We start from the raw sequence: 20,138 nt of genomic DNA on the forward strand, positions 1-20,138 counted from the left end.
GGACCACTGCAGGCTTTCTGTAATCCTTACTTCAGGTTTCCATAGAGCAGAGTCATCATTTATCCTCACACTGAGGAATACACATAGGGATCCTCCTTCCCATTCTTCCCATGTCTCTCCAGGCTACCCAACATAGGGCAACCTCCAACGAGAGTTCTTGGCATTTTAGTGTGCTCAGACTTAAACTTCCAGAGGACAAACACTATGACATTTTAAAACAATTCTCTGAATTTTCTTAAATGGGCCTTAGTGTGAGAAAACACGTTTCTTTCTCCATCTGGAAAAAAAAATCAATGCAGAATTCTGGAAACTCTTTTTCCAGGAGTTCTCACTCCATCCAAAGTTCCCATTTCCATGGGAAGGATTGTAGTGGTATTTCAACTGTATTTTAATAAATAAAAACTGCCTGAAGATCTGGGAGTAAAACAGTCCCACTGGTCAGCCTTACAGACCAGGTTATTGTAACACACAACTTTAATCCCAGTAGCCAACAATGATATGGACCTTTAATCCCAGTAGCCAACAATGATATGCACCTTTAATCCCAGTAGCCACACTACTTGCCAAAGAAATCGAGTGGTGCATGTCTTTAATTCCAGTGGTGCATGCCTTTAATTCCAGCCTTAGTGAAGATATAAAAAGTGGCGAGACAGCTTTCAGACACAGTCTCCTGAGATTCCAAAAGGCAGGATCGCCATTTCAGACTGAGGTCCGAGGTAAGAGACAGTTATTTTGCTTTTTGGATCTTCGGGTTTAACCCCAATTTCTGACCCTGAGTTTTTCTTAATCGTGCTTCAAAGGATTCAAGTAAATGCTGGTGATTGAGAAGTGATTCTGACACCTTTCAGCATGGCTCCTTAGCCGACCTGGAGCTTCTATAGCTTTCTAAAGCCTCCTATAGCTTTCGCAACCTGAGAGTCTTAGTCAAGTTTGGAGGCATGTTAGTTTCGTTTGTTAGTCTATGTATGTATCTGTAAATAGTAATCACATATTTTGTTATTGTAATGTACAAAATAAATAACACAGATGAATATTAATCGATAATTATATCATTGCATGTATGTACACATATGCACTAAAATCTTATTTGTAAAATTATTTGAGCTTAGACACTCAATTTAAATAACTGGGAAGAGAAGACAATTTTTCTCCTCTTTTATTTCTCTTGTTTTTATTTGCATGAGTGTCCTGATATGTAGAATTTTCTGCTTTTAATCTATTTGTGTCCATTTTGTATTTCCTGAAGAGTTGTATACTTCATTGGTGGTTCCATGACAAAAAACAAGAAATGTTTATTCGGTTTAATAAAAAGTACTTCCATACTTGTAATCTATACACTTAGTGTTTTTATTTCTCTTTTTGTATTCATTGTGAATATTTATATCATTTTACCTTTTCAGATAATTTTATATTTAATGTCAAATATAATTTGTATGTGAATGTGTGTGTGAATGTGCGTGTATGTGTTTGCGTGCGTATGTACACATGTGTCAGTGCCCACAGAGGCCCGAAGAGTGAGTTTAATCCTTGAAGTGGAGTGGCAGGCAGTTTGTGAGCTGCCCTATATCAGTGTTGGAAACCAAACCCAGGTCTTTTGCCAAGAGCAGTAAGTATTCTTTACCACTGAGCCATCTTTCCAGTGCTATTTAAAGTATTTTCTTAGATTCTCATCGAAATCTTATTGCTATATATCTCTTTTTTCTTTAATGTTGTACTGGTTTAATATTGATGTGGTTTTCAGGTGCATTTTGGTCTGCTGTAATTTCCTTTTTTAGTTTTGGGTTTGATTTCCAAATGCTCTTTAATGAATTATTCTATTTCACATATAACATTTACTATTTAAAGAAGAGGTATTTTTATTTTTTTTAATTTTATTTTATAAAGAGTTGTTTTATTATTTTAAACAATTTTTGAATTGTTATCTTCTTAACACTTGAAATCTGTGTTTTAGGATAGAAATACAGAAAATTTCTTAGCCTTTTGACTTTTAGCTTTAATCTAACTCGATCATTTTTGCATTGAAAATTCTTCTTTGATTCTGTCAGATTTTAATTCCACTTTTTAAATTTATTCTTTGAAAGTATTCCTCTTGACTGCCTATCACATTATGCATTCTTTTTCTTCCTATCAGTGATTAACTACTATCTTGCATCTCATTACTGAGCTTATCTTTTTTTACTTTGATACGGCATCATATAGAGTGGAAATTTTATTTAGAAATGAGCCACAACCTCTGAGTGTTAAAGAGAGCATGCTCAGTGCACAGATGGTTGCATGTTGGTTGTAGTATGGTAGTTCATGTTCTCTTTGCTTTGTGTAACTAGAAATTTCTCTAGAATTTGTATCTTGCATGAGCAAGGTCAAATGACTCTTCTTTCTCCTTCTACTGAACACATTTTAGCATGTTTCTAATCTTGGATCAATGACTGATGGATATAAGCTTACAATCATATCTTGAGAATTTCACATTTTGAAGTGAATAGATAAATGTCATCATAGAGTGAACACTCTTGCCATGCTGATGCCCATTCCCTGATGGCAGCTGCAATGTTTGTAGCCAATGGCCATGACTGTCATGATATCCTTTGAGTCTCCTTCTCAACACTTACCTTTGACAAAAACGGTGATCTTATTATTATCCAGTGACTGCCTTATGAATGTAGAAATTTAATATGTCCCCCTAAAATTGAGTACAACTATTCTTATGTGAAGTCTTTCCTTACAATTTTATAATATTTTAATCAAACTCTACCAATGATACCTCAAAAGACAAAATATATATCACAAGGGAAGGTAGTATCTATTCTAATGCCAAGAAAACATTGACTGATGTGAAAATTCACATAATATTAAATATTGACACATGTCAAAAACCAATTGAATTGCACACAAGAGATATTTACAAAGTCTTGTACCATATGATGGCTTGTGCACCAATCACTCATGCTAGAAGTAGTTCTAATAAATACTAATAGATCATATTTGGAGTTAATTAAATATGATATAATGTTTTAAATGCTAGTTGACTTCAATTTTCTGACATTGTTTATTTGTTTTAATAAAGAGTGAAAATAAATGTGGTCAGATACTAAGAATGATTATCTCCTGATAGTAATTTAAACTTTCTTCATAGGTTTTATATATAAAATAAGATGGAATATTTTTCTAGTAATAAAGTAAAACTCATTTTCACATTGAGATATTTTTACTCAGCTCAAGTCAATTGCATTTCAACTAAAATCCTTTAAATTGATCTGCAATGAAAGGAGAAAGCTAAAGCCCAAGTGATGTTAAAAACTCTGTGTCTGCCATTTCCAGAAAAGCAGCTGAGAAACGTGAAAAGAATTTTCCTAATTGTCGTACTTGGTGGCCCAGCCATACCATTTCTTGCAGTGTGCACAATCACCAAATGCTGTAGGTTGTTTTGAATTTTGCTGAGATTCATATTTTTCTTTACACACCTTATATGTTTACTTTTATACTTTTAGCCCCCATCAAAAAAGTTACACACTTTATCCCAAAGGAAAGTATTACTTACAATTTAAGTCTTCAGATCCTATGAAGCTCATTTATGAACCTGCCATCTCTTTCCAAGAGAAAGAAAAGATTTATAATATCCCATGTGGATTATTTAACAGGAGTGAGTGAATTGTAAAAATTTGAATTTCAAATGATAATGGTATGTCTCAATAAATTATAAACTGCAATGTACCTAGCCTCTAAATGAAATGTTTACAAAGAAAACATCTTACTACAGGAAGGTAAGAAATTGTTTAAACTATAATACAAAAGAATGAGTTAATATTATTGTAAAATAAAAGCATATGCAGGTAAAAAGCATTCAAATATACCTCATTTAATGGTTGTAATATAACTGAAGTGATGAGTGATTAATTGGTTGTTCTTCATACTTTCAGTGACAGTAGTTTTAGAAAACACCATAAAAAAAGACAAAGCAAAAACACCATTCTTTAAATCACCCTGTGTGAAAATAGTAAGGGCACTATCTCTTATTTTTGGTAAACGTAGGATTCCCAGTAGTGCATATTCCCTTTGTATTTTCAAAGTGAAATTCATTAGATCAGTGAGTTTATTACCAAAGCCAGTTGGACTGGAACTGATGGAGCACATGATCAAACGAGACTCTCTGAATGTGGCTGAAGGTGGAGGCTGACTGAGAAGCCAAGGACAATGGCTCTGGGTTTTGATTCTACTGCAAGGACGGGCTTTGTGGGAGCCTAGGCTGTTTGGATGCTCATCTTCCTGGACCTGGGGGGAGTGGGGAGGACCTTGGACTTCCCATAGGGTAGGGAACCCTGACTGCTCCTTGGACTGGAGGGGGGGGGGAGAAGAAAAGTGGGAGGAGGGGAGGAGGTGGAAATTTTGAATAAAAAATAAATAAAAAAGTGAAATCCATTGAGCATCCTTCACCCAATTAATCAAAAGAACATCACAAAATTTCTCAGTTTGTATAGTGCTTTGCTACTGCTTAGATTGTGGACTCAGACCACAAGTTCTGTCTATGTCACAGAGCTAAGGTTTTTGGTTTTTTGTAGGTTTTTTATTATTTTTTTGAGACAGGACTTTTGTTTAGCTTTGGAGTCATTTAGTTTTAAAGATATGTCCATTCTTTCCATATTTGATTTAGTAGCTTCTTGTATGCTTAGACTAAAACATGAATCATTCAATGAAGTTTATCAGCATGAAAATAAGGTTGAGGTAATATAATATGAAAAAATAGATTTGTGTAAAGAAATAAGTGCTGGTTCTCATTCACCCTGTGTTCCACTGAAAAAGGTGTTAAATTTAAACATTTTAGTGTAACTACATGTTCAATGGGAATAAATAATATTGGGTAAATACTTCTATAAAAATGAAATATTCTTTAGAATGATGTTGAGTTTGCCTTAAAGAGATGTTTTAAAAATTCACTTTGTTATAAGAACAAATAAATATATTTGCCTCATATTTCCTTCTGTTCTTCACTTTTGAGTTTTAGGAAGTAAGTATTTTACTTAAAGCCTTCATGGACATGATTTGCTAGTGATTCTTTGCAATTTGCTGTTTAAAGAAGAGTCATTTGGTTTCACACACTTTTCTTTCTTTCACTTGACTGGATGATCCTGGCTTCCCCTCCTTGAACATGGATTGGACTAACATAAGGAACAATTCTGGGAACAGAAAGTTATTTAACAATGTGAAGAAAACTAACAGGCCTACGCTACATGAAAAACATTCTTGCCATTTACATTTGCAAGGTTCCTATGTTATCCATCACTAACACAATAAAAATGAAGAAAATAGCATTGGTCTCTTCTTTTACTTGAAAAACCCCCATTGACAAAGCAAAGGTAAACGACAAACATACAGGCAGAACACAACCTAAGAGAATCAATCTGAATGCCTTGATGCAACCAAACTGTGTAAGGAGCTCACATAGGTTGCTGGTAGCCAGGGTTTTGCACCAGATAAAAATGTATCTGGTGAAGTCACAATGCAAATTGATTATGAAATTAATATTCAACAGAATAGAACTGCACTCAAAAAGTGAGATGGAATGGAGAAAAACTACCAAACGGTGAGAGATGTAAGTCTTGTCTAGTCTAGTTTTCCCAGAGGACTTACTGTCACTTTGAGTTGTTGCTCTTTTCATAAGATAGAGAACTGGTAACATGCTTCAGAGAAAGAGATTATCATAGGAACACGGCATTGTTTTTAATAAATGTTTAAAATGACAAATGAACATTTTTATATTCTTCTGTTCATAGTTTAACTCTTTTCAGCACAGTTTAAAGAATGAATTTGCTTTTCTTAACATGCACGACTGTATATTTGTGAAAAACATGAGCCCAGGCATTTCCTTCTAATTATCATTGTACTCGTACAATGGCCACAGGCCACACATGAAGACGTAGCCATATTTAGGGTAAGAATTTATGTTTTCATATTTGTTTCTGTCTGAACAAATGTATCTGTCCTCCAGGTTTTTGTTGACAAAGATAGCACTCGATGGTAGGTAGTGATACTAGTGTTAAAAGTCAGAGTAAACCAATACACATTCTCGCTGTGTGCACTTCTCAGTAAGAGATACTGAACCGGAGGTCTTTCGTGTAGCTAATATGTAACACAGCTTAGTGATCTGTGTGCATGTAGCTTTTGAAGCCCTTAAATTAGTTTACTGTAAAAATATATACCACCAGTGTAGAGTATATTGCAGTTGTCTCCGTGGTTCATCCAACCTCTACATATATGAAAATCAAGCCCCAAAAATGTAGGGGTCCCCATAGTATGATTTTTCAAACTACAACAGAATTCTTATAATCTGAAATCACAACACAACTGAAATTTAATGTCTTTGATTCAAGTATTTTAACATTTCACATTGTTTTATTGAATACTAAAAAAAAAAATTCAGACTTTATGGGATCTTGACCAAACAAATTATAAATAGAGGAATCAGCACTTGTACGGATGGTACTGAAGAAGCAAATTGGTATTGATTCGTCAAAACAGCAATTATCAACAAAAGTCAATAAGTACAAACTGCTTTTTTGGTGCCCTCAAAGTTAGAATTATTTTAAACTTTAATGGCTAAGTTTCAACCAAGAATGTCATAATTTTGTAGGATTTATGTTAAAAGGTTTGAGGTGAACCAGGGTTAATAGCAAATGCCTATAACCAAATTCAGTAAACTGAGGGAGGAAGATTGTGTGTTCGTTCACTGATAGCCTGAGCCACATGGCAGGGACCTTTCTCAAGAAAAATAAACAAAAATCCTGAGATGCAATTGTTTGAGAGCACCTGTTTGTTTATCTATGTATCGTTCATGTTTTGGACCAAATGAGTCTCACTACTGCTTCTTTAGCTAAAGGGCACAGTCAAGGTCTGATGCCTGCTGTGGAGCAGGGCTACTCTGCTTTTGATAAAGTCTCAGCTTCTCTTTAGCACAAATATAAAGCAAAGAGTGACCTTTAAATCTCAAGCTGTAGAATCAGCTACTTCTTGGTCATCCCGTCTTCACCCATCACCTGACCTCGGTAAATTTACATTAAATTTACCCATAGCAACAAATCCTTTTACTCCATGGCATGTGCTGTTACAAATGTTCCATAGGTTCCAACTCTTACAAGACTTTATGAGATAGATCTATGGGCACGGAGTACTTACAGAACAGTGTTGAATGAACATGTAAGTTGACCAGTCAAAATCGGAATGAGAATGACCAGATAACAAGGTGGTTGACTAGAAAGGAAATAAATCAAAAATGAAGTAGACCATATCCCTTATGTAGCAATGAGGTCCAGAGATTGCTCTTACAGATGTAAGTTAAAAGCTTTCACAGAGATGTACGTCTAACTTATTTCTAACAGTACAAGATTGCTTTTCTTCATACGGTCTTTTCATTGGCAACAATACACATGCAATCAGTACAGGTATTCATGACAAACAATCATCAAAGGACAAGAAGCTTGCTCTCTGTTTTACCAAGTCTATGTGATAACTTTGTTACTGATTTCACTGAGGTTTCTGACATTATGAATAGACCTCCTTGTCATATCCACACACTCTGCCCTTACTAGAGTTCAGTTTTACCATAGGTCAAAAACATTGTTAGAAGTATACTTAATTAAAAAAAAAGCCTGCTTTTGTGATAAGTATACCCTTTTGATAAAGTAAGCATTTACAGCGATTACTTGATTGTGATTTTAGGAGAGAATCTAATATATTTTAGTGATTTTTTTCTTTGCTCTTAATTTTCTAATCCAAGGATATTTCAGTTTGGCTAAGAAAGAGAAGGAACTGAAAATGTCTGTCTGAAACAAATGTTGATATTTGGCTGTCTGTGATGTTTCACGGAATTTCATGAGCTAATCACTTGGTATTTGTCAAATGAAGCAAAACATGAGGATACCCAAATAATCACACCAATTTAGTATTCATATCTATATTGAGGGTACACTCACAGTAGGGAACACATGAGAGAGGGAATGTCCTCTTTCACCCTCAGTATTTCTTTAAAAGGGAAAGAATGATAAAAGGGAAGAGATAAAACTCATTTGAAAGTTTCATTTCCCAGGGCATATTGAGTGTTTACAAAATTGAGAACCAGCCTAGAAACCTTGAACTGGTCTTCCTTGGAATGAGGACTAAATTTCTGAAGACGAGATACAAACAGCATTGACATGCTATTCATTGAAAACACTGTAGTGATTCTATACAATTGAATAATAATAAAAAGTATTCTTTATATATATAAAATGTTTCCCAGATACCAAAAGATCAAATAAAAATCCCTCCCCACCTGCTGTGTTCCTAGGTATACTATGTACTCAATTGAGAAAAGTGTCTTAGCACTTGATCTCAGGTTCACAGGACTGGAATCGCCCCACACCCTCACACACTCGTTAGGACTCGTTATTTCCTATAGCACCATATGGCAAGATAGGGGTTTGTTGATGGCTGCAAGTGTTGGATGTATTCTGGTGGAGACTTGGTTACCAGCAGCCTCAGCATTGGGCACCAGGGCCCTTCTAAAATGATAGTTCTCATTCATCTCAAAACTGAGAGGGTATACTTAAGTCTGTATAGCCCTCTACTGTTTTTGGTCTGTGTGTTATCTGGCTAGTTTGTGAAGTCCTGAGAGCAGCGCTGTTCTATGTCTCTTCTATTGATACTTAAAACTGATGTAAATTATTGTGTGTGACCTTAAATTTATAGCTAGGTAGATACTGGGGTAGAGTCTGAAAGAGAGTGTTTAATATACACAGGAAGAAGAAAACTCAGACACTAACTTGCCTACATCATTTCTATTCTCTACCCTAGTAATATAACATTGGTCATATTTTGAACTGCAGCATTCCACAATAGCTATCATCAATTTAAAAGTGTCTTATGTTAAAAATAAAAGGAAATGACTTAAATAAAAAATAATATGTGATAATCTGTCTCCAGTTAGCGATGAATATGTATCTTATTTAATTACAAATCTGCAAATATCTGTTCCCATAATAGAGACAAGAGAAATAAAGTAAATTCAAAGGCAGAGTGTATAAATTGTCCAGTCTTCGTAAGCAGATGAGCTCGAAGAACAAAGCAATGGTGACTCCAGGCGTATAACAGGCTAGGTTAATGTAGAAGCCTCAATGTTACTGACAATGGGCAATTGTCAACTGGTGACCTAAGACGTGCCTTTGAGCTTAGACACTTTGCAGGAGTCCAAGAGGAGACAAAGACCACAGAAACTACTGCAAATAACTGTTTCTATGGAGCATTTTGTCTTAAGTGTTCAAAAAGTAGCAATATCTGTAAACTTTCTGTAACATGGCTGGTGGATATGTCTGATACTCATTATCTTCAGGATATGGAGAAAAGGTTTGCTGTCTAATCATGTGGTATAGAATCTTTCTGTTACTTAAATAAGATGTTGTATCAAGACTTGGTTCACCGTTCATACATTTTTGGTATAAAGGATACATTAAAAAAAAAAGTCTGTTTCTGAGAATACCAGCCCTCCTAGGTAGATAAATGGATACTTTAGATTAAAAATAGGTAACATTTTATGAAAAAATAAAACAAATAAATAAAAAAATATAAACAAGGTTAACCTCAATAGACCAGCATGGTCTCACAGTTGTTTGTGAAAAACAACATAATGTTTCAGTGGTTGCTCAACTTTCAGGATTTTACAGACGTTCAAAGGCCTTCTATGACGTTCTTAAGTAGAAACTATTTTCAAATGAAAATTAAGTTGAGCGAGAAAACATTAAAAATCTCCAATTGTTGAAAACACTAATGATGTTACTGCTTTATTCAAAACTATGATGGCAACCAATGATGACACAAAACTTTTATGAGATAAAATGGAGGATTCCATCAATGTGTTTTCAACATGAGACCTCAGATTCCTGTTAAGCAGCTTTGATTAGTTTTTTAATGCTCTCCCTTTTCCCTAGATGATATTCTATCTGTTATCAATGAAAGCTCGCAGATAACAAGTTGCAATGTGTTTAACAGAAATAACTTACCTCAAGCAAAAACTGTATGTTTTCTCTGCTGAAAACCAAATCTTTGAAATTTTAACCAAGCTGTCCCGAAACTACAGTAAAAGCAATCTTTTATGTACTTTCAAATACTGTGCCTTTTTATTTAAACAGTGTAAACATAACAACACCACCAATAATCAGATAAAGACTGACTGGATATGGGAACACTACTTTCCTTGAATGCCCCATAAAAATAGGGAAAATAAAAACAGACACATCTTCAGGAGGTTTTCAGTTCACCTTAGCAGTGGTAAAAATATTGCTTTATTCCAAATGAACATACAACACAATTTATTGTTTGGGGGGGGGCATTGCTTGTGAACTGAATAATCTGGGATTTGTGATTTTCAACAATTTATTCCTTCCATGTTAAACAGAGAAGCTAGAGCCTCTGTCTACATAGAGCAAACTTACTGTAAAGTAGCAATGAGGATGACAAGAAATTAAAATGGTCACCTGTTAATTTGATAATTGGCTTGTGTCAGTAATTTAAGTAAAAGATTCAAAATAAACACATCTTCCATTAATTTGCTTTGTGATACTGATATCAATAACCCAAAGACTGTTCTTTTCAAAAGTATTCACATCAGAAAAGGGTCTAGACCTTGTCAAGAGTTTTTGTAAGACCCTACCATGCAAGTTACCTTGGTTCAAGAACTCACTAACCAAATTTCTATTTAATGGAAAGTTTTAAAGTGAAAAGATTTAAGAGGGAAAATTTCTTTTGAATATTTGATTCCCTGATTTTTGAGAACAAATTTTTGCAAGCTTTAATATGCACACACATGCACACCCATACGTACAAGGAACACATGTGCATACAGCATATGGGCTTGAGTGAGCAAGTCCACACAGTCGCAAGCTCATACCTATGCACACAGGTACACACACACACACACACACACACACACACACACTGAGAGGTGCCCTTTCAGAGCTTCTAAACACTTTCCAAGAAAAAACATTTCTATTAGCATAATTTTAGTGGCACAACATTGTCATTTGTGTTTTTGTTTTTATTTTTCTTTACCTTTTCTCCTATAATAGTTTCCCATCTCACTCTGAGGTTCTGTGCTTTCAAATGTCAGAGAAAGATGGCACATGAGAGTAGCTAACATTAACCAGGTTACTCCTATTTTCCATCTTTCTTCCTGTTCGTGTTTTCCCACCAGACTTTAAAAAGCAAATACAAAGCACTCCACTGCTTGACGTGACATAAACTGTGGCGAGAGCATTGATGAATAGAAGTTTAGGGGTTGGAACTCAAGAGCCAAATGACCAGGGCTACCTGCTCACTGGCACATCCTCTCTTGGGATATAGCTCATGTCTTTGAAGCTAGGTGAACACCAGTTTCTTTTCCATACAGATACTGGCACTATGGGACCAGAGGTTGGAAATGGCCAAATCTTCCAAGAGCCAAAGAGGACAGTGTTGGGGCTAACTGAAAGTGGATTCAGAATCCTCCCCCAAAAGCTTTAGTGGTAAGCTTTATCCTTCCTGAAACGTTTCTTTTCTTTCCCTTTAAAAAAATATTTTGTTAAAAAACACTATGATATGAGGGCGGCAGACTATTTGGTTTTTTCTAAGTAGATGCTCTTAAATTAATGCATATAAATAATTTGTATTTAATTTCCTCTCTTTCCTGTTGAGCAAAGCAGAGAATGCACAGATTCCTACATCTCGAGTCACTTGGTTAACACAGAGTCTCTTTGTATTTCATTTCTTAAGACAAATTGTGCCTCTCGTTCTGATTTGGCCGTGGGACTCAGGGGAAGAAAGGCTGTGTTCTCACTCGCACTGTCCTCAGTTTCCACGCTGGCCAGTTCATAGTCTTCTGACCGTCTGGCATCAGTCAGAATCCGGATCTGTTCCTGCACAGTCTCTAGCAATATCTTCACTTCCTGTTGTTCTTCTAGAAGACAATCGCTGACTGGAATACTCGCATTGACGATGTCAGCAGAATAGGAGTTTTTGCACCATTTAATGCTTTTGACTTCAGAAATCCCTGGCATTTGCATGCAGGTTTCTTCTAGACCCACCGAAGGGATGATGGGCACAGAGTTGGCCCTTGGGGATGAATAACCCATTAGGTCCTTTTGATCCAAGCTATTAAAATAGGGGTTTGTGTCTCTTGAAGGCAGTTGCATATTTATGGATGCGTTTTGTTGGGTTCTTAAGTCACTGGATGCATACCTGTCAAAAGATGAAGAGAGTCATATTCTGGTCTCCACTGTGCCTCTGAAAACCATACCATCCAAAACGTCCTCCACATGCACCATCTCACTGACTTCTCACAGAAACCCCATGAGACGGATACTACGTTCCCACGGACAGAAAAGTCAATTGAAATTCAGATCAGTGAAGTGACTTGCCTAAGGTCACACAGAAAAATAAGTGACAGACTGAGACTCAAACCCAGATCTTCTTACTTTAAGTCCAGGGGTCTTTCAACACACCACAGCTGTATAGGCAGATGGGATATAGTCTTCCTGACCTCTATCCTAGAATACAAAGTAAATGGGGATTGAGCACGTAAGTGTGACCTTTTCCATCGTGACAAACAGGACATCACCACGGCATTACTTCACTCATAACTCTTCCACCCTCTCAGACCTGGGTCTGTCTGATTGACTGCTGTGGTCACTATAATTGAGAGCCATCAGGAAGTCCATTATTGACCATCAGGTATTGCGGTCCTTAAAGCTTCTGCTTTACACATGAAATGTATATTGAAATGCTGTTAACAGTTTGCCCTGTAGATAGCATGCCTTAGTGCTTGCTGGCCCATTGCTGAGCCAGAGGACCAAGCCAGGGGTGCCCAATCCCTCTGCCTGTCCAGGGGGAATATAAAGGGTGTTCTATAATCCTCCCAACCTAGAAGGGCTCTTCAGTGTCCCTACAGTAAAAGAGAGCACTGATGTTCAGCTATGGCTTGTCACAAATACCAGCGTGCCATCCCGGGTAATTTAAGGATTCCAGGATTTGAGTTTTGAACTGCTCAGGTATGGTGATTTTTCTCCTTCTTGATCTTTCCAGTGTCTGGAGTGGAACAGGTGTAATAGACTTTGTATGGTAGATTTTGTCATACTTTTCATGAGTTATCTTTAAATAATAAACATTAACATGTAAGCATAAGTCAAATAGGTCTAATAGATTTAATATCCTTGGCTTATATTGAAATGTAAATAAAAATTGTTTTATATATGTAAAGAATAGTTACAAAGAGCCGGGCGATGGTGGTGCACACCTTTAATCCCAGCACTCGGGAGGCAGAGGCAGGTGGATCTCTGTGAGTTCGAGACCAGCCTGGTCTACAGAGCTAGTTCCAGGACAGGCTCCAAAGCCACAGAGAAACCCTGTCTCGACAAAACTAAAAAAAAAAAAAAAAAAAAAAAAAATGAATAGTTACAATGAAATGTATTGCGTAGCTACAAAGAAGTCTCTACTGTGAGGTCACAATGGAGGAAGTGTCACCAGAATTGAGTAAAGAGAGGTGAATAGCACTTGTGCTTTTTCTCCATGAATCCAGAATAGAGTTGGTGACCAATAAACCCTGATCTAAGTAACACATTAATGAATGAATATATCTCTAAAGAAAGTACTCTTTTTTATAGTTCATTAACTAATATCAGACGTAACAGCTAACACTTGCACATTAACTTGAAAATCACTTCCTCCTCTAATTATCTCACAAAAAATTAGTTTATCATTTTTATGTGATGAAGGAGTAGATAATTACAAGGGGCATTCGAATGACCTGCCCCAAATTACACTTCTACATAAGCACCAGAAGGATTGGAATTCAAGTGTCAAGTTATCTCTATAAAATTCAGAACTAGCTAATGAAGGAACATCCTAAGGTAAGCTAGATTATAACATCCCTTTGGTTGTTTAATTTTATACAGCCATACATAAGAATATTCCCTGTGGGATCTTAAACCTGTGTCTTATATGACAGAAAATCAGATTCATGAATCAATTCCAATAAGAAGAATGAGCAAACCTCAGGCCCTTTGGTTTTAGTCTTTGGAACCACACTTTCAGAATGTACAAATACACATAAAATATGCCTTCAGATATTTACGTACAGAAAAGAGTGAAGAAATATGACTGGAATAACACCATATCTATATCAATGTCATCAGGGTAGATCTACAGATAAAATATATTAAGCTGTAATGTGGTTGTGATAGCAACAGATAAATTCTGCTGGGAAAATGGTGAATATCACAGAAGATGTTTATAACTATTTGCTGTGATGACTCAGCAATGTGGCAAGGTCAAGCTCAAAGGCAATTAATGTCAAACTTCAAAAATCCACATATTCAACCTGACACTGAATTAAGGACTTAAATGAGAGAGAGGAATTGAAATTAATTACCTTGTGCCATTTCCCAAGCCAATTACTAGACATGTAACTGGCAATAACTGAATATTATTAACTCTTGCTACAGAGTGAAGATGTCATTAAAGAGTAATAGTTCTCCAGAGTTGACTTAATTTTGAATAAGAAGCCAACATCATTATGTAATTTGGACTCTCAGACAAATGGAAGCTCATTTGAATTTTCCAAATTCAAAAACACATAGGGGCTGGTGGTAAAAATCAAAGTAAGTATAAATAATCTTAGTGTAATATAAGCCTGGGTTCAGTACCACACAAAACAAAAATATCATTTCTCACACTACTTGGATACTTGGGGCCTGGTGATGCTGCGAGGTTTAAATCAAACAACTCTAAAGTTTAAATAAAACAACTTGGCCATGCTCTTGCACCAGAGGCACAAGTGACCCGTAAGTCTTCCTTGGGGCTGCTGTGAAGAGTTACAGCTATGGTATTTCAGCAAGTGTTTAAGTGGAATCAAAATTTATAGATGGGATTGTAACATAGAAGCTGTTCAGAGCTCTCTGTAAAACCTAGAATCTCAATAATTCCTTAACAGTTTGATGCTGAAAATATTCATTGCCATTGTTATCCTTTGGGTTGTACTCCCTGCCATCAGTCAAAGAAATCAGAGGCCACAAAGTACATTTTTTCCCCTTTGAGCATGTGAGTAAAGAAAGGGGCAATAACTAGTGACTATTTGATTTGTTGTAAGCCAGGAATCAAGTCAATGACTTAGTTTCTTTTGTTGACTCTTAAGATCTAATTTCTGAGGCGAGGCTTATAGTGGTGTTTAGGCATATAGCATGTATATATACAGAACTGACCATCCACACAACCAGTGATTCCATTTTACACTGTCAGCCATTGCTGTGTTTTCAGCACATCCATTTCCTGGTTTCATAATTAATTTAGTCAAAAAGCTAACTAACACATGAACTCACTTTTCTCTTGGGATGATCAATGCCACACTGAGATGGCCCTTTAAGATTTCCTATCTTTGTTGTGTTCACCAACATCTTCAAAGAATATCAAGATGTAAAATGCACCAGGTTGCTAGCTAGATGATGTGGGAACTAACTATGTTTTGGATCATGACAAGTTTGAAGATGTCAACCTGACTTTTCTGAATATATTCCTTTTTATTGTCTTGTCATACATCAAATAACTGGCCTGACACATCCAGTACAGTCCTTTGTACATTATTACCAGGCGTGGCATTGCCCAGAGCATCAGTCAGAGAAAGGTATCCTCAATCTTCTATCTACCCCATTCTAAAGGTCTTGCTGTGCTATGGTAGATGATGTATTTGAGTAGGCAGGCTTTCCTACCCAGAAAGGAAGGAACATACATGAAGCCTAGTTAGTATACAACAACCATATGCTTGGTAAACAGGAACATATGGCCAGTGGATCTTGCAAATTCATTCAGGCTAAGGGTAGATATGAAAAATGAGAGCTGTGAAATTCTATTACCAACCTCATTTGCAGTCCTGAGAGACAGTCAGTCCCCCAGGAATGTTTTTAAGACTGAGAATAAGATTACTCCTGAGATTCATTGTGCTGAGACCAGAGTGATGAACAGAGTCAACATTGATCAACACTGGGTGCCCACGACACTGAGCAAATGCATGAGGCCAGCCAGCTACAGAGATCATTAGATGATTGCCAATCCAGTGGTCATTGAGCCAACATAAAATTATAACTCAGGATAGAAAAGAGGAGGCAGGAAACGAAAACCTCTGAACCCTGGAAGGTCTGTGGACGTGTAAGTCAAACTGCAACTTGCTACAGGCTCTGAACCTCTTAGCCTCAGGAACATTTGGGGTGAGAGCCACTATGACCAAGAGGGAAAACAATTAGAATAAAAGACAATTACATATGCTAATATTCACCATAAAAAATAAAATGTGTGTGGAGGACATACTCCTGTGAATGACCATTGATTACTGATAAAATAGTTATAAACAGGGTCAATATAGATACAGGCTAAATGTCAACCCCTTATCACAGGTAAGGGCATGTAAAATTCCAACTGCATCCTCACTTGCATCACAGACTTTATTTAGACAGTTTAGTTCCTGTCCTGCATTTGCAGGCACTCAGAAATGTGAAGGAATGGTCCTTTTGGAATTGCTCCAAAATGAAAAAGTAAAGCCACAGGCTACTTGGATCCTTTCCAAAGATCCTTTCTTCTTAAGGAAACCCATGCCATGCTTAATCAGACAGAGCAATAGTCCATCTATTCCATATCTAGCAGAAAAGAGAATTGCAGAGGCTCTGAACCAGACTTCCTACCTGCTTTGGTCTCAGGATTGAAACAAAAGATCTGAAATAATCACCTGGACCAGAACTACATAGAAACCCAGCCTAGATCATTCAGGAAGTCAATCACTTGGCACAGCTAGAGCCTGACTATGGAAACAGGTACAGTAAATCTAAATTCTTAATTAATGATAGCATGGTGAGAATTGCTTATGGCAAAACTGTTTCCCTGGATACCATGTATCTGACATAGATTCTTAATACTCCCTTTTTGACCTGGCTACCGACCTTTGGGAGGTTTATATTTAAATAAAGCTCGGGCTCAGATGACAGCATTTTCTAAAATTGACACAAGTCATAAAGGACAGGAATCTAATGGTAAGCTACTTTTACTTATCCCATGTGTTACTGAGTGGTTCACACCAAGAGCAGAGTTGTGATGAGAACCTATCCTCCATTCCGCTCAGTATACCTTGAGCCCTATGTATGTTGGTACTTCCTAGACGACTTGGTACCTTTGTACTGTAGGCAATTACTATGGTGTCCAAATCCCTGATACCTCCATAGCGCAAATAATGAAGACGTTTCAGTTTTAAGGGTTTCTCTGTGGTTTTCTTCTTTTAATATTTACTTAAACCCCACATTCAAGAATACTGGGTGGAAGTAGATATATTTATGTTACAGGTTAATTTTTAGGGTTTGAGTCACACTGTTAATCAAAAGTCAATGAATATAAAACATATATATATATATGCATATATGCATATATACGTGTGTGTATGTGTGTGTTTTTCAAGGCAGGGTTTCTCTGTAACTTTGGAGTCCGTTCTGGAACTCTCTCTGTAGATCAGGCCTGCCTCACCCTCACAGAGATCTGCCAGTCTCTTCCTCTCAAGTTCTGAGATTAAAATCGTACACCCCCACCACATGGCTAATACATTTTTTATATTATTGATGAAAAGATACTTTGTTCTTCCTAAGAATGATTTTTTAAAACAGTTATCTACTAACCTAATGACAGACTTCAAACAGTCTCCCTAGTAAGTCCCTTGCTTAAAAGACCTACCCTTGGCAAGGTATTGTATCCTGGTCTGGGATCCTTGATTCTTCCAGTTGCTGATATGCTGGTCCTACAATGCCACCCAGTCGGCTTCGGGGTGAGGGTGGTGTCCTCCTGAAGGTATTCCTGTGCAGCATCCCACTCCTTTGTCCTGGACTGCAGCAAGAAGAAATATTCCTGCTGAGTTGGGTAAACAAAACAAACAAAGCAAAGATATTATAAGAGCCTCTAAGAAGTCGTTCAAATGTCTCGGACATTGAAGTCATACCTCTCATCCTTAAAGTTCTATGTTATCAATGTCAAAAATACAATCCATTAAATTTGGAATTTGCTTAATTCACTTACTGTTAGAGGCACTGAGATCTAGAATTCCCTTTGTCTGGCTTTCTAGCTTAGACAGAAACGGGTTTAAGGGAGCCTCGGCATGGCAATTTGGTCCCCACCCTAACTTCCCAAGACACAGGAGCTGTCTTCAAATTGGAAGAAAAATGCCCTAATTATATAGTGATGAGAACTGAACATAGGAAGCCCAGAGGGGATTTATGGGGAAATTTCCATTTCTTAGCGATAGGTAAACAGACCTTACTTTAATTGGCAATATTTTTTCAAACATGTGTTAAATTTTCAGTTTACGTTCCCATATTTTCATCAGTCTTCACTTGAGTTTGCTTTTAATAAGCACCTGCTTAAATTTTCTTGGGTGTACACATCCACACTTCCCAAATGATCATTTGTAGAGACCATCAAGGACAAAATGCATAAATGACCTATATCCCAGGCCTTAGCAAAGTGAGGCCATATACATAGACTATATTAAAGGAACTGGGATCTATGAAGATAAATTGACAAGTTGAAGTTGATCAAAGATTCTTTATCAATTCCCTTTCCCATATTACTGAGAGAGTTGCCTATGTTCAAACTTTAATGTTCATGAGATGTCAGGTCATGAGCATATAGTGAGCTTAAAATCTCATGCTGCATTCACATAATCTAAAAATATTATTGCAACTTTATAGGCCACGATGAAAAATATTCAGAACTCACAGTGTACCCATGAGGGAAAGCCTCCCAAAGCAATTATACCCCTATCGTTCTACCATTTGGGGTTTTTCACTTCTTCCATCAATATTACCATTATTGCTATTTTATACATATAAAATGTGTTTACTCAAAAGAGGGGGCACTGATTTTAGGGAATTACTATGTAGCTTTGGCTGACTGAAATTTGCTGTGTAGACCAGGCTGGCCTTGAATTCGCAGAGATCAGCCTATCTATGTCTCCTGAGTGCTAAGATTAATGAAATGCACTGCCATATCTGGCAAATTTGGCAAATATTTTAACTGGAAATTTGAGAAATTGATATTTGAGTGCTAACGGTCATCTTGGCGGTTCTGGTAAGGTGACAGGTCCACATTAATTTCTCAGTTTTTTACAGACAGAAAATCATGTCATTCATGATATTTTAGTTCTTAGCCATGTCATCTGTTGTAGGTTGAATTCCTGTAATGCTTAACAACATGGTCACCACATCCAATCTCTACATCAACATCTTTAGGGAGCTCTTGAACAGTGACTCTGTTTCTGTACCTCCATCTCTGTCTAATCCCACATGATTTAGGATCTAGGGTTTGGGAGATTTGGCACCAGAGTGAGCTGCATCTGGATGTAAATCTCAGGTCCCTGCACTGCTAGAAGCACGATGCTAGGGAAGATAATTGTGTCAGAATCCTGGATGGAAATCAAAACATCTTTAATTTGGACCAGTTGAGGAGATTATAAGAGGCATGGTCAGCAGCCATTGCTTGGGAGGAACAGAGATGAAGCTGCAGAAGACATTGTTGCCCCTCCGAGCACTGACAATAGGAAACCATTCCTATCAAGGAGAGGGAACATTTTCCAGAGATAGTGTTGGAAGGACCAAGTCAGAGGGCAGGTTCTGTGGCCCCAGACGACCATAGTGGGGCATAACTGAGGTTGGGAATGGAAGGACTATGACCTTATTTTCCCAGTCCTTTCCTCCCACACCAGTACTTCTGCTAGACCAGAAGCCAGAAAACAGGGAAGACTGAAGCTCACCTGGTACATAAGCTGTTCAGATAAAGTGACTTGGGTGAGAATGGGGAGGGAGAAAGCAAGGTATGTTTGTGGGCTCACTCCAGACATGAAAGAGTTTAAGTGTGCTAAGTGTCATGTGAGGTCAAAACATGTGAGGTGCACAACACCATGTATTATATACATTACTATGCCATAACTGGCAATGCAAAGGCTTATCTGTTTCACTGAAAGTTCTGGGCTCCCATTGCTGTTGGCAACTGATACTGATGCCATTGTGAGGAAGTTAGATTGCCAAAATATAACTCAGTAAAATGACGTGTCTCAAATATTT

General features: G+C 37.0%; 1 protein-coding gene across 10 annotated transcripts in view; it reads right to left on the bottom strand.

Moving 5' to 3' along the window:
* Window positions 1-9,707: 9,707 nt before the first annotated feature.
* The window catches only part of Nrg3 (neuregulin 3), a 979,031-nt gene continuing 968,600 nt past the window's right edge, over window positions 9,708-20,138 (bottom strand). For 3 of the 10 annotated variants that reach the window (XM_057769744.1, XM_057769740.1, XM_057769738.1), the window contains 3 exons: window positions 17,758-17,931; window positions 12,474-12,545; window positions 9,708-12,237 (listed from right to left, as the gene is read on the bottom strand). In XM_057769744.1, the coding sequence (XP_057625727.1) occupies window positions 11,730-12,237; window positions 12,474-12,545; window positions 17,758-17,931 (754 nt within the window). In that variant the 3' untranslated portion in view covers window positions 9,708-11,729. The remainder of the gene's footprint in view (window positions 12,238-12,473; window positions 12,546-17,757; window positions 17,932-20,138) is intronic. The other 7 variants (XM_057769743.1, XM_057769741.1, XM_057769748.1 and 4 more) reach the window with 4 other exon arrangements.

Source organism: Chionomys nivalis, chromosome 5 (genome assembly GCF_950005125.1).
Source record: "Chionomys nivalis chromosome 5, mChiNiv1.1, whole genome shotgun sequence".
In the NCBI taxonomy this organism is placed as follows: domain Eukaryota; kingdom Metazoa; phylum Chordata; class Mammalia; order Rodentia; family Cricetidae; genus Chionomys; species Chionomys nivalis.